Raw genomic sequence first — 15886 nt, 5'->3', positions numbered from 1 at the left:
AGATGCTTTCAGGGTACCTTAACAAAAATGTGATATTAGAGTGGGATTGCTGTTAGCACTCCTCGGCTAATACTAGAACATTTAAGCATTTAAATATATGATTAGAAGAGCAAGGAGGCTTTTTATTAGCGTGGGTACTTGGGACATCCTCAGATGGGTCTTTATGGTGGCATCTCCAACAGTCTGAAAAATATGCAGATCTTTTCCTAGGCCCTGGGTAGAGTGGCTTAGCTAAATATTTCAGATTTTAACTCTCTCAAAACAAAAACAGGACATAGCTGGAGGGGAAGTAATGATTAATGCATAATGGTGCTATATACAATATAGATAGATAAACGTACATTTCCTCCTCCCTCACACCCCACCTCTGTAAACATAAGCTTTTAGCTTGAAAAAGAAAATCTGGAAATGTTCTGGATTCCAGTCAGACCTCTTTCTTATTTTGTTAATTCAACTGTAGAGTAAGATATTAATGATCCCCAGATGTTGTTTATAATGATTGATTTTTTGGTTGTGAAAAAATACTTGCAGTTTTTTTAAACAATTGATATTTTCTAGTATGCTCTGCAGCATTTGAATAAAATGTCTGAAGGCAGAGCTGTTTATATGCCCAACATAATTGCTTCTGTTAAGTGATTTCTTCATTCTTAACATTTTTAGCTCTAATTGCTTTTTCCCCATACATCTAAAAATAAATATTTGCAAGTTTTGCATTCTGTCACTCATTGAAATGCATAAAATATTTGTATACTCAAAGCAAAAAGGCACTGATAAGGGGTCACATTCTGTCTCACTCACAGTGGCGTAAATCCAAAATAACTCTGTGCGCTCCAGTGGCTGTTACTCAGGTTTTGCACCAGTTAACCCAGGGCAGAATCTCACCCAACATTAACAGCAAGCTGCTAAGTGAACATAAGTAATGTGTGGTAACGTAAGATAAAATACCTTCCTGTCTGTAAGAACTTCAGTAGAAACAAATGCTGTTTTCTTTACGTTTTTGCTAGCAACCGCAGCTGTAACCAGGGTAAATATTAAGATAGATTATTTCTCCCTCCATAAAACCTGTGTCAAAACTCCTTCCCGTACCCGGAGCACTGACACCATGGCTGGCCGTGCTTGGGCCGCCCTCGCTGCTGCCCTGCTCCTCAGCTGTGGGCCAGGCAGGGGGGAGGCCGGGCCCAAGGCTGGGCGCCCTGCCCCGTGGCAGGCCTCAGGGATAGGGATGGGGCCTCCATGGCACAGCCGTGCCAGCCCGGTGCTTGCAACTGGAAGGCTCTTCTCCTCTTGCAAGTTCGGGCCGGGTGCTGGACGAGGGGCTCGTGCGGTTCGTTGGGCAGCGTTTGATGCTGGATCGGGGTGTTGCTCCAGCAAAAATGGGGTCAGCGAGCATGCCGTGCCGCTCCTCTGAGCGGGATGGGTGCACCTCATGGCAGGGGCCTTGTCACCTATTGCACGTGGGCCTTTCTCACCCATGTCCAGCCGCTAACTGGTCCTAGAGGCGAGTGACCAACTCTTCCTGTGTCAGGCTTCCACTCCGTGGCCAGCTGTATGTTTCAGGCACCAAAATTGTTTTCTGCCATTTAGCAAAATGCAAGCCGAGCTGCTCTCATCACAGGCATGAGAGTGATGTCAGGGGCCCATGATGCCATTGCTGGAGCCACCGTTTCTCCATTACTCCTGTCCTGACAGAGTGCTCCTCACGGTGTCCTGGCTGGAGCCTTCCCCTGCCCGCCAGCCCTGCCCGGGGCGAGCGGTGCAGGCAGGGCCAGCCCGCCTTCCAGCGCCCCTGCGATGGAAAAGAGAAGTGGTTTGTGTCAGAATACGGTCACATTCTTCTGATTAAACCCACTCAAAAAAGACAACATTGTAATATTTTCCAATGACTGTTTATCATGAATTACGTCAGCCTTGGTTTAAATTGCTATTATTTCTCCTTAATGCTTCTTGGTGCCTGCATAATTTACAGCATTGGCAGCTGCGGGACTATGAAATAACCTTTCACAACCACCATACAATAGTAAAGAACATGAAGTTTTTGTTGTTAATTATTATGGGACTCCTTTAACTTTTTTACAAAGTGACATAAAATATTGTTGAGGTATTTATGGTTAAAGCTACTTTTACATGGATCTATTTTGCTTCTGGCTAGTTCTTAACTAAAGCAGTCATTTGTGGTTATTATGCCTTGGGAGATATTATGTCAGAACTGGTTTAGGAGTATTATTATGTATCACATGTCATATATTACATGTCAGCACTTGAGGCTGTCTTTCAATAAAAACAAATGTAATTTTAGTTAATGGTCTTTTAGGTATAGGCCATTTGTAAACTTACCTGAGTTCATTTGAACGTATACTAAAAAGCTTTGTTCTCGTGGAGTGCGCTTGAGTAATTTCATTTTGGCTTTGGATGGAATTTCCAAAATATTTGTCGTTATTTCAATCAGAGGGTACTGCCTCTAAAAAGCAAATAGTTTCCCAATACCGAGGTTAATGTACACATTTTAAGGATCTGTAACTGTTACTCATTACTTTGTTTACTTTTTTCCCCCCTTTGAGCTCCTGCTTCCCAGGTTCCCCACTGGCCCTGCTGATAGTAGTATCCCAGGCAACTAAGCCACCTAATGATGATACTTCACTGTGTTGCTTAAATGAATAGCTCATACGTTCGAGATAATCCGTGGGTGAAGGGTGGTATAAATTAAAGCTTGCAGGCGAGTTTTAAGTTTCCTTGAAGTTGCGTTTCAAATCTGGAAAATGCAAACTTACACAAAGCAAACTTTGAATTAATATGTCATTCCCCTTGGTTCCAAATACTATGCATATTTTCCAGTACTTATTTAAAGCAAGAAATGAAGCATATAGGGTGTGCCAGAAAGTTTACAAAGAATGAAAACACATGAATGACTCATGTGAACTTTTTCTGATTTTTTTTTTCTTTAACATATATTTAGTTAATTACTGCTAGGCCAAAAAATTACAAATATATATTAAAAATATATTAAAAATTACAAATATATATATATACATATATATATATTTCTTTCCCCCAGTCTATATTTGAGCACCATAAAAATGATCAAAGCCTCTATTTGTCTCCAGTTGCATTTTACTCCATGGGACTACTGGTTTTGGTGACTCCATTGTTGGGAATGGAAACCCTGCTGGGCAAAAAATAAGTCTCTATCCCTGCACAAATGGCCAGGCTGATGGTACGAGGATGCCAACGTGAAATTAAAAAAAAAAAGAAAAGAACAGGGTGAGCATTTCATGTGTTAGTAAGTTGGAATTTAATAAGAGAAGCATAAAATGGAGCAGAATTTGCCTGGATACTGCAAGATTTTTTAATATTAGCCACCATGCTCGATTTCCCTGGAAATGAGTGAGCAATCTGAATTTAGAGTTGTTTGGCGGGGGGAGGGCGCGTTTCTTTCTCTTTTTTAATCAAAGGCATTTCACAAGCCGATCGCGAGTGAAAAGGGGATCTATCATTACGTAAGAATGTAGCAAACTTGTCTGTTTAATGAATGAATATTAGGTATTTCTGAGGCAGATAAAAGATGGTAAAAGAGGGAGACAGAGCTGACGTCTTAGAGATTTTAATAAAGATTGAAGTTAGTAGTGAAAAGGTCAAAGTGCCATTTGTTGAGCCCCTGCTTCTGGCACGGTTTCAAAGCTTGCAGTGCTGACTGTGGGGCTGTGATGTGTGTTAATGAACAGTTGTGGCACTTAACTGAGATCATGGGTTGGTCACATGAATATATATAAAAGATATGAGCGAAGATTTTTCTCCCCCCTTTTTGCTGCAGTTTGGCTGCTGGAAGGACTAAACAATTAAAAGAAATGTTTGAAATGTTTGAACACCACATTAAGTCCCCTAGTCTGTAAGGAAAATGAGCTAGGAATAATAGAATACTGCTATAGTTAAATATAGTTATTCAAAATTGTTTTTAGCTACAGATGTTATGCCATTTTAGAAACTTAGACTAAATAATGTCAGATCTTGTTTGCTTTTTTAGTATGTTATTCATTTATTGGGAAATTCAAAATTTAAAACAGCTGGGAAAGGGTTTGGTGTTCACTAAGTAATCTTTAAAATGTGTACATTTCAGAGTTACTCTTATAGAGCTGTTTAGAAATGACTGAATTGTATATTATAGTTATAAAGTTCTGTAAACATGCTCTACCATGTAGATGACAGGGAAACATGAAATGAGAAAATGAGATAATTCTGGAGCCAAATTTTATGTATTACAGACTTGATAAAACAGCAAATGGGTTTCTCAATTTAAATAATTTGTAACTTTCCAGGAACACGCATGGATGTTGTGAACATGATGTATAAAATAGCAGCAGAAAATAATGCTCATTCTCCTTTAATTCTGCCTTTGATGTTTATGTCAAAACGAAGGAGTTAATTTATCTAGGAGTTTCGCTGCATGAGTTGGACTGTACAAAACCAATCATGTAGAAATAATAGACTACCATTGGAAGTGCTGTACTATTGCAGTTTTAATAGCTCTTCAGTTCTGCTCAACAATTAGTCCATACATTTTATAGCTGTGTCTTTAAGAAACTGGCACACTCAGCAAAATCACAGTAATTGGGAGATGATGCAATGTGGAGAGAAATCAGAGGAAGAAAATTAATTGAAAAATAGTGTTTTGTTTGGTTTTTGGTTTGTTTTCTTTCGAAATTTTAAACACTGCAGTAGTAATTACTGGTGGGTGAGATTTCTGCAGAATTTAAATTCCCCGTGGCTGCATTTCTGTGAATTTATTTTTGTTTGTTTTCAAATTAAACCACAAAAGAGGCGAGATAGGGCATTAATAAAATTTTGCTATGGTTTTCTCTCTCTGAAACTGAGTGAGGGTGTTAAGGGTAATCTAGAGGGGTTTTGTTTTTTTTTTTCCTCTATTGACTCTCATGCTGTTTGAGGAAGTTCTCATTACCTGTCAGCATCCTTGTATGCCTGATTAGACAGATCAAGGAGAATATGTGAATTAGTTTATCATTTACAGAATTACAGAGCTGAGGAGACCTCAGCAATCCCCCTGTGCTCATGTCCACTAGAAGGTACTGATGTTGTCTAAAAGGGGTGTGAGCGTCCATCTTCACAGTCATAGCCAATGGGTGCTGATAGACCTTGGGTTTATGCATAGATACTGAATAAGGAGGCAACTTTAAGGAAAAAGAAAAAAAAAAAAAAGCAGTATCTAGCTCAAAAAAAAAAGTGTTGATTATTTGTAGGTTTATCATCAGCAATTAGGACTTTGTAATGTTTTTTTAACAGATTTATTGTCCATTACAGGCCAAAGGCCAGTGAGGCAGTAAGAGTTTACATTTCAACTGAGGTTTGGGCCTGCATATTATATATAGCTGTGTCTTGGTCTTTTAGTGATCAGACAAGCATTTCCTTGTGCCTCAGGGCTGCTGTGTTGGTCTTAATGCCATAAATTACTTGAGGGTAATGATAGATAACCAATTGACTAGAGTAGGAGAGCAAACCTGATTCTTAGATGAATAAGCTGGGGAATAGTGAGAAGAAATAGGGAGGTGTTGCTACTGCTGCATATAACACTAGAGGAAATCATTATCAAAACCCCTAAGAGCTAACATTTTGGTAAGTCAGTCAAATGATGATGGCTTTCTGCAAAAAAGGTGATACAATTTCATGGGATAACTGCACTGCTAATACTCAGGTGCATTATTCTGAACTACGGGCTGCAGAGGAACATGAAAGAGCAGAAGGAGTTTATTAGAGAGATTTTTCCCACCTTCAGCTTTGTGCTGGATGCTGATGGCCATGTTTTGCACATTGTATTGAAATACTGGCTAGGGTTAAGGGAAGACTCAAAGAACAGCTCATGGCATGGGAGTGCCTTCAAGTGAAGGACCAGAGGACGGTGGGCCTTTTAGTGCATGGAGGGGAAGGCTGTGAAGGGCCTGAGAGTTCCTCCATGAGCAGAAGACCCGGGACTGCAGAGGCCTCTCTAATTTGGCAAGCAGGCACATAGCAGGACCCAGTGCTTCAAAGTGGAAGCAGGTAAATTAGTGCTGAAACTAAGGCACGATTATCTAGCAGCGAGGGGTAATTAACCAGGGGAATAATTTAGCTAGAAGTAACATGGATCCTTTATTACTTGAACCTTTGAAATCAAGACTGCTGTCAAAAAGACGTGATCCTTATTCAAACACGAGATAAAGTCTTCAGCCAGGAGTCACTCTGAAATTGTATAGACGGTGTGTGCAGAAAGTAAACAAGGCGATAATATCCTACTATTTTCTTCTGGCTTTAAAAACCATTACTGTATTAATGTTAAATCATTTGTAGCATCTGTGTCAGTAAAGGCTAGGTTGTGCTGGATCATTACACATTCATTATTACACAATAAAACAAACCTTCCTAAAATTTGCTCTTTGCTCTCCTCACCAGTCTGCATCCACCACGAGCGGTGGCCAGTGTCAGAGCCTGACCTGGCAGGGTGCTCCTCTGCTGCGGGCTGCATGGGCTCTACCTGTTCCTTGGTGGGCAGCTCAGCTCGGGGAGGATGGGAACTGATCCGTTTTGGGCTACTTGAGAAATTTCTGCAAAGGGCTAGCTCCTCAGTGGAAGCATAGCTGGAAATGTAACCCAACAGCATCCATTAAAGAAGCTGTTACACACTCACTGCAAGATCATGTGCAGACTTAAGGTACCAACTTCGTGAGCCTTCCTTGATGGGTCCTCCAGATATCTCCAGTCACCTTTTTGTGCAATAGCTTTAAAGAGCGCGTTAATTAAAAAAGCAGGTGTTAGCAACAAGTGAGTAATAGAAAAGGAGGAATTTATTTGAAATCAGCAGTTGCAGCCCCCAGAAAGGGTAAGAGAATTTGTGAAAAGGCGAATAGTGATCATCCTCCTAACATGGATGACAGTCACAGAACTGCTGCTGCTTCAACAGAAAGGTACTGTGCACCCTTCCAGCTCTGTCATCAGCCTCTCCTGCCTCATTTGGGATTTGCAACTGTAGTAAAAGAAGTTAACCTCCCAGTGAAAACAGTTCTTTGCCATGGGGTGGCGTGTTTACTTTAAGTAGGTGTTGATGATTCTACTTCTCACTTCGTTGATTAAATAAGTCACTTCATCTTCATCTTTCAAGCCTTTCTAACCTCAGCTGAATTTCAGGTGAGCCTGTCTCTTGACATACTTGCACAGAAGTAGAGCACAAGTTTGAAAAACAGAAAATATTATTCCCAAGGTATTTAGCACTTATTCATTCAGAATACCATGTTCAAAATCAGTTGCCCTCATTCCCTTATACATCCTGATTTTGCAATGAACCACAGTCGTTTGAATGATTTGCCAAAAAAAAGGGGGGTTTTGGTGTTGGCTGTTTTGAAAGTCACCCTGTAATTAAGCTGGATATACGTACATTGTAAGTGTTTACTTATCATAGAGATGGGTTTGTTATTTAAAAAAAAAAAGGAAAAAAAAAAAAGAAAAAAAAGAGGAAAAATTACCTAGCTGCAAATCCTTGCAATTGTTTAGTTTAGAAGTTTAAGTCAATTTATGGAAGTCTGTGTTTACTGTCTTTAGAGCTTGATCATGACATTGGAATGTATTTTGGAAAAAAAGACCCTATAAAATGAAATCCACATTTACGGATAGGGAGCACAGAGCACTTAGGATCAGCAGTGAGACTGGAGTATCTCTTTGAAGTGTAGCAAAGAGGAAAACTTGCCAGTGCCATTTTGGGTTTGGAAGGTAGTGAATTGATACACTCAGTAAGTTCTAACACTGTGTAACAACCCATAGACCCAACACCGTTAATTTCATGGTGAAAACATAGACCACGATATCCCAAGGACAGCAGTTGGGAGATAAAACTAGATCTGAAGCACGTCATTTAAAATAAAACTTTATTATAAAGTCAGGTCTCCTAAGATACTTCTTTTGTGCTGCGCTGTGAGTAATCGCCGTGACTCATCTAGCCTCTGACATACTGCAGCCATCAACATTCCCAGCCACGAGTGTTGCCCTTTATAAAGGAAATATCCTATTTTTGGTATGGCAATGTCCTCAGTTTTAAAGAATTTTCCTCTTTTAAAGTGCTCAGACAATTAATGCCTCATGCATGTATTCAACAATAGTTGCCTAGCAACCATCAGAAATATTCGGGAGAGCAAAGGGAGCCGAGATGAATGAGCAGCCCCGTCGGCGCCCATGTCAGGTGAGCTGGGAAGGCGCGAGGGCTGCGCTGCCCGCTGGGGTCCAAGCCTCAGCACCCCTGAGCCTGAGCCCAGCGCCGCACACGCCAGCTCCAGCCCGCCCCTGGGGCAGAGGCAGAGGGGATCTAAGGGGAGCAGTCCCACGGCCAGACGTGGTTATGGGAGGGCTTCCACAGTTCCCCGAGCCGAAACCAAAACAATACAGAGAAAGCAGTTAAAATAAATGATAGAGAATAAACAAGCCCTGCTTAATTGCTGGGGAAATCTTGCCACCTTGTGTTGCATCCCACCTGCGACTAAAGGTCCCACTTGGCTGAGCGGAGATTTTCAGGCCCAGGTCTAACCACAGCATGCCCGGTGTGACAGACATGACGCTGGCCCTTCTCTTGCACCACCACCCCATTCCCACTTTTTCTAGCATTTGAGTTGTGGCATAACTTACCTCACATGAGATTTTTCTCACTCTTCTAAGTCAGGTCCATTTCTTTGGACTGGAAGATGCCATTTGAATGAAATGGAAATCTTTCCCCCAGCAGCTCCCCACAGCCACTGTTTCGGTTTTGGTCCTTTTTTAGTCTTTCTTTTTTTCTTTTTTCTTGTCCATCAGAACAGTTGAAATGAACTCTTTGACGTAGGGCTGGAATGACTGTACCTATCAGGCTGAGCTGAAAGCCTCCTCTGGGGACCCCTGGGCAGCAGGGTTTCAGGCGAGCGCGGCGGCGATGCTGGCGTGCTGGTCCCTGCTGGCTGCGTGGCAGCAGCGGGGTGCACAGCACGTGGGGCCAGGCGGGCTGGGGTGCGGCTCAGAGGGATGCAGGGGAATGTCAGAACGCTCCGAGACAAAGGTTTGATTTGTTGAAGTGTTTTCAGTTGGTTTCTTTCCATCGGGAATGTTAGAGCTGAGGAGCCCCATAGTTGCCCGTTAGTGTTGCTCAGAGCTCTTTTGACTGCCTGTCCCAATTAGGACAAAATGATCAAATTCTGGCATTTTCCTGTTGGATAGAAAATCGTATTTTTGACCATCTCAACTTCAAAGGTAAAGGTTAAGAGCAAGACTGTGATCTCCATTCCACTCATGTAAATCTGCAGGAGGCAATTATTCGGGATTGACAGTGATGTGATTTAGATCAGAATCTGTCATTGAAGCTTTTGGGGGTTTGCTCCTACACCCCTTGACTTCTGTGCCACTTGGCTGCCGACTCTTTGCTTCTGGTATGTATTGTTGTTATTTGCATGTGGAAGTGCCTCAGGGGCCCCACATAAAACATTGGTTCACTAGCTTTAGTGTTTTTTTTAGATTAGACGTTAAAATGTTGAAATCAAAATATGTAGGGGGTGGTAGGGAAGTAACAGATACACAATGGTAATCTGAATAATGTGATTTTTGAGGTTGATATCTTGTGACTTAGAGCTGAAAAATATCACATATATCTTGGAGGTCTGAGGCTTTCGCTCTTTGTGATAATAAAAGGCATTTATTTCTGGCCTTGATGGCGGATGAGATATCAAACTTAAAATATGCCATGATCCTATAGTCTGGTAGTGCTTTCTGGCACTGGTCAGTGACTAAATATAGTCAGTTTTGAACTGCTGTGATAAACCTGGAAATAATGTTCAGCAGAAAATTCTCAGACAATTCCATAGACAAATGCGGAATATGAAATGACTTTTCTGGATCGCATCTGGTTTGTACTGCGTATGCTTTTGTGCCCTCTCATGCCCATGTTTTCCAACTGCTATCTTACAAAATGTTTTGTGGTACAGCTAAATGTTAACTGAAGCATCTCGGTGGTTCGTGTTGGTTCATGCTAAAGCAACGAATAGCATAAAGGGTTTTTAAACCCCAGCTATTTCACGCATTCCTTCTGGCTTTGTAAACCCTTTTTGCCTTGTTTTTACGAAAAGAAGGTGCATTTAGCACACACACACAAGCTTGTGTTCCCAAAATCACTGATTGTCTTCAAACAAACATAGTCCAGGAACATGCAGATTCTTGCATTGTATTATGGGATTAGTGGTATTCATCTGTCATGCATAATGTGAAGGTGATACTCAGACAGGGAAAAGAATCTAACATCTCCTTTTTGCAATGATTTTTTTTTTCTTGAGATAGTCCCCTTTCTTTCTTTTCTTTTTTCTTTTTTTAATCTTATACATACTTCTAACAGGCAATGTTTAATTTCAAGATGGTGTCTTTGCTAGAAAGATAATCAAATGTAATGTCTTCCACAACCTCTTCATATGCATGACTGCATAAAGCTTGTGTAACAGTTTATTATTATAAAATTAGTATAGCATAGCATAGAGCAAACCGGGCCCCTGGCCAGATGAACTAGACAATGAATAGTTATATAAGGTTTTGAAGCACATGTATTAGAACACAAGCGCCCTGTATTTTCTTCTCAATTGTCTGCTGTTTGTTAATGTTTCCCTTTCAATGTGATTGCATCTCAATTTAATAGCACTTGCCATTTCAGGGTTTACTGTGCCAGCACTCACATGGTTACATCCCCTCTGTGCTACAAAGCCTGCATGTATATTAAAACCGAACTAGGCAAGGTTAGCTAATGGGTACTTCGAGGGATATGCACTTATAGAATTAAGTGATGTATGTAATTGTTAATTTTGTGTTAACAAGTTTGAAAAATGTGTTTCACCAATAATTGTAATGCTCCGTTCTGTGCAAAGTGTGACATTTTAATTCTTGTTGAACAGTTTCCTACCTCCACTCTGTGTTTTCATGGCAGGGTATTATTTTGCAATCAAGATAAAAGCATTATTTATTAAAGTTCTAAAATATTACATTACTGGAAGTTTTAAGCTGCAGATCAATCTCCTGTTTCATAAAAGCATTTCATTGATTTTTTTTTTAATTGCTCTTTGAATTAAACTTAAGTTCCACATTATGGATTGCATATGATTCCAGAAGCAGAGGGATTTTTTTTAGTGGAGACGTGATACTGTTTTTAAGGAAATAATGTACCTGTCACAGAGCTGTGGGAAAAGCTTGCGTTTGGCATATGCATCGCTGGTGCTGTCAGATCCCAGCCTGCTGCATTTTTGGCACAGGGAGACCATTGACTTGGGCTGTGGGAAACCTACATTCAGCACTATCAGTCCTTGCGTCTTTTTCTGTGCGTCCAAAAACTTGTTGGAGAGTTTGCATCCCTGGGAATCGAGTAACAACAGGTTGGTGCTTTTGGGGGTGCAGGAATAGCCTGTCCTGGCGAGAGGGTGCTTGTTGGCTCTGCTTTCTCAGGAGTCACTGCCTGGGAGAGCTGCCGCACGCACCTGGGCTGGCAGCACTGCTTTGCTCGGCTTTCTGCACATAGTCCAAGGAGCCCAAAAGCCTGGCTCCCCCTCTCCCCACTGCTTCTGTCCTCCCGGGTCGCCGTTCCTCATTTCACCTCTTTCTCCCCAGCGCCAGCCGTCCTGTGTGTGCCACCAGCATAACTCCACTCCCTCTTGACAGCCCTTAGTGGTTCATCCACGACATTGCAGACGGGATGCCCACCTCATATTCCCTCTGGCAGAGATTAAATTAATTCCTCCATCCCTTGTAGGCCTAACTACAAACTTTGCAGAAGGCAAGGCTCATGCTTTCCACCCATTCAGCCCTTCTGGCTCGTCCCAGCAGCTGGGAGCTGGGTCCCGTGAACTTTCTGGTCGCCAAACAGCGAGGGAAGGCAGCTGAGGAGGGGGCACCGCGGCCGTCCCCCACTGAGCGAGGGGCGGCTGCGGCTGCCATTTGGCTCCCAGGAATAAAATTGTCTCATTTGCCAATAAAGATAAAGAAAGGGCAGGGAGGGAGGAGCGTAATAGGCTCAAAACACAATAAAAATAGCAAAGGAAACAAACAGTTTGTGCCTAATTCGAAACCAACCGATCTCCATGGTGATTGCAACAAATGTGTGCTGTGTTTGGCTTTTAGTGGAGACAAAGGTTAGAAATAGGAGTTTACACACTGTGTTACAAGATTTGGTTGGATGGGGAAGTAAAAGGGTTGGTACCTTCACGGCCAGTGGAGTGGCCATGTGAAGGTGCCCAGGGGAAACCGGGGAATAACCTCCTTGAAAATCCAGTGGATCTGGGTGTCGCACATCTCCAGAAAGATTGGGCTTTATAAATTACCTTGAATTTTTGCTTTCAACAATGCTGTTCTGTGGAAAGGAGAGTCTGTCAGGCTGTGGCTTCAGACAAAAATAGCACGGTGGAAGAGCTTCAGAAAAGAGGCAGTAAACATGAAACCTTAGATAAATAATAGGACTAATATACTTGCCACAGTAAATAATAGGACTGTAACTCCCCAAAGGTCTTGATTGACATTGTCTCAAAGTAATTCCTTATGTGAAATAGAAGCTTGAGATAAAATTTCAGCCTTAATTTACAGATATTTGAGACAGAGGGAGAAGGGAGTGCATTAATCCTTACCAAAGAAGAAATTCCTGTTCATGGTAGCCTGAAATACTGTCATGTGATGAGTCAGAAAATTTTTATTGTTCGCATCTTCAGGGGTCAGGGATACTGAGCTCTGGCAGGCAGACTGGTCAGATAGCATTTGCAAACAGACACTTCTGCTTTTGCCGAGGCTGTGGGCACGGAAAGCTTCCTGTTTGCAATAGGTCTGCATCAGTTTTTCTTTTTAAAACAAGGATTTTAAAGGGAAAAAGATTGCAATTTTGAAATCCTCAGTCATAATGAAAAGATCTCCAGAGGCAGCTGATGAAGACATTCAGAGTGTGTGTTACGCTGCACCAAGATTTAGAGTTTCATGAGTAAATATTGACCAGTTTGACCTTTGCTTCTCCTCAGTCAATATTTATCTCTTGGGACAATGAATCTTCATATTCACCTTAGCTGAAGTCCAGATCTACATAATAGTGTACTTGGAAATCTAGGAGAGGTGCTGGTTTGTCTTGGAGCTACTTTTATCTGTTTAAAATTAGATATACAGAAGCTTTGGCCATTCATGTCACTTTGTCAGGTTTCCTAAACAAAGCTAAGTCGGGTCACGTCTGGTCGGGAGGCTTCTAGGAAAAACCTCGATCCTGCAGCAGTCGGCATGGGCGTTTCTGGGAGCGGAGCAGTCCTTCTATTGGAAGGGAGATGAGGATTCCCGTGCAGTCTGAAAGCCCTTCCAGATGCTATCAGGAGGAGGGGACTGACCAAGATTAGTCAATAAAATTCTTGCTGTGTATTTCATGAGGCGGAGAAGAGAAGTTTTCTGAACCTCCCGCAGTCTTCCAGCAGCCTAATCCCACAAAACCCATCAGGTATTGTGCAGAAAGGGAAGAGAAGGCTCAGCACAAGAGACCGATGTGCAGGCAAGGTGGGTCCCACTGGTCCCCTGAGATGTGGCTTTTGGGGACAGGGCAATTGCTGGGCTCCTGGGCTGTGCCCTGGGGAGCAGGCATGTGGAGGTGGCCTTCGGCACAGGCAGGCAGCACGATACACATACCTGGGTATGCGAACCAAATGGTTCATCTTATCAAACATTTGCTTTTTTTTTTTTTTCCCCGGTTACGCTTTTTGAATTGCCATATGCACTTCTTGTGATTTTTCAGTCTCGTCAAATTAGGCAGAGAAAGCCTGACAATTAACGCAGGATACATAACAAATAAAGCAATGTTTGGCATTTTTACTGTGCAATCAGTCAGTAACATTACAGCTGGCCTGTAAGTCTCAAATAAAATCTAACTTGTTTTTGTAATCTTCTAACTATCAGAGGTATTTGTTTGGGGAAAAGGCATTGAGAAAGAAAAGAATTTTAAAATTGCACAATTGCAGCTGAAAACAAGCGAGCGGGCAACGTCACGCGTTTCTGAAGAGCACGCCGCCGAGCTTTATAGTAACAGTATTTTAAGAATGCTGACGGCACGCAGGGAAGAAGTGAATAATTCCTGTTGCAAAACCCCGCCGGTTTGGTGGGTTCGGGCTGCTGGGGCTTAATCAGCCCTGGGTGTCTGCTAGGAAAAACAGGACATTAGGAAAAAAAAAAGAAAAAAAGCCTGCTGAAGCAGTGGTGATTTATCAAAGCAGCATTCAAATAAAATACAGGTTTGGCATCCTCGCTTAGGACAGGCTGCAGAACGCATTTCTGCGTTCAGGTGCCTTTTTTGCCGCTCGCCCCGTGGTAGCAGCGGTGTTATTTACATTGCGGGGATGGGCTGCGTCAGGCAGGAAATTGTCCCAGCCCCTCCAGCTGTATTTTAAATCGAAATGATTCTTGTTTTATTTTATGAAGTGATTGTGCAGACTTCATTTAGTAATCTCTTATTACATTTAGAGTCTCCGGAGCGCGCTGGGGCCGAGCCCCTGCCTTAGAGCCGCCGGCTCTGCCCCGCTTTCAGCCCGACGGGGCCGCGGCGGTGGCGGGCGGGCGGCGCCAGGGGGCGGCTGCGAGCCCCTCAGCGCGGCCCCCTCAGCGCGGCCCGGCGGGGCTGCGAGGGAACGGGCGGCTTCTGCCCAAATAAGGCGTGCGCGGCCGTTAGGCACCGGCCGGCCGTGAGGTGGCGGCGGGCGGGCTGCTCGCCCCCCTGCCCGCTGCCCGCACCACCACGGGGCGTCCTCACGGGCAGCAGCTGCTGCTGGCGGGGCTGGTGGCAGCATGGGGACGTGACCGGGAGCAGGGCTTAGTTAGGCCGTCGCCCCTGTGCTGCCTCCGCCTGGCTCCGTGAGCGCTCTCCGTTGTGGTGGACGTTTCACGAAGGCGTCAAGGAGGGAGCTGGCTCCGTCGGTCCTGCCCGTCACTGTGCTTACGTCCTCGTGCAGGTCGGTTGCACCTAACAAGTTGTGGTTGCAGTACGGTGCAATGGGAATAAAAGAGAAAAAAAATATAGAGTTCTTACACTAAGAAAAAAAAATATTGGTTTCTTATATAACCCACTACAAATCAGAAGTGCGAGAGATTTAAAATAGTGTATTTGCCATTTTCATGTTTTGTGCATTTGGGTGATCATAGCCTCCTACCTGCTGTTGTCATTCCCCAAAGCAAGGTCTCAGGAAAGCATCCATTTTATGCTTTTTGTATGAATTTCTGCCTGTTTACGCGGCGTCCATCCTTTACCAGTCAGTTAGACCATCTAATCTGACTATCTGCACGGATAGCACCGGCTGCATAGCCATTGTATTTCCGAGGTATGTAGGTCACGTCTCCATTGGGCACTGCTGACTCTGCTAGACAGCAATTTAACAAACGCTCGCTTTTGTGGGAGAGAAAAGGAAATATTGCTAGGAAAGGCGTCTTGATGTTTGCTGCGTGCTCTTATTTGCCTTGTATTTTTGAACGCACTCTAGTGGGAAGTCTACCTCGTGCGTTCTGCAGCATTGCAATGATGTTGGCTGACTTGCACGGGTTTGCTGTGCGTTCCCCCTTCTTGCTGCTGCATTTTTACTGCTTTTGTCTTGGCTATTACATAACCTGTTTGTGCCTGCTCATTCTTCCTTCGATTTACTTTTTTTTTATTATTATTATTATTATTTTTTTTATAACGTGGACTATCCTGGGAAGTGAGACGTGTGCTACTTGCATGGTGCCGTGACCCTCCTGCAGAAACCAAGCCCCCTGTCCACCACCTCCCAGGGGTGGCCTCTGGGTGTAGGGGCCATGGAGGCTGGAGGCTGGCTGCAGGTTTCTGAGGGAAAGTGAAATCAGAGGAACCCCTGGCAAGTCCTGT

At 43.2% G+C, this 15886-nt stretch overlaps 1 protein-coding gene across 6 annotated transcripts in view; it reads left to right on the top strand.

The window, feature by feature from the left end:
- Positions 1-15886, top strand: part of ARID5B (AT-rich interaction domain 5B) — a 114750-nt gene that overhangs the window by 50316 nt on the left and 48548 nt on the right. The window contains exon 1 of one of the 6 annotated variants that reach the window (XM_068689310.1): positions 13406-13539. The exons of the other annotated variants lie outside the window; for them this stretch is intronic. Within the exon in view, the coding sequence (XP_068545411.1) occupies positions 13527-13539 (13 nt within the window). The 5' untranslated portion in view covers positions 13406-13526. Of the gene's footprint in view, positions 1-13405; positions 13540-15886 lie in introns of those variants that run through there. 6 annotated transcript variants of the gene reach the window in all.

This window comes from Anas acuta, chromosome 7 (assembly GCF_963932015.1).
Source record: "Anas acuta chromosome 7, bAnaAcu1.1, whole genome shotgun sequence".
Classification (NCBI taxonomy): domain Eukaryota; kingdom Metazoa; phylum Chordata; class Aves; order Anseriformes; family Anatidae; genus Anas; species Anas acuta.
The sequence above is the reverse complement of the archived record's forward strand: the minus strand, read 5'-3'. Positions and strand labels throughout refer to the sequence as shown.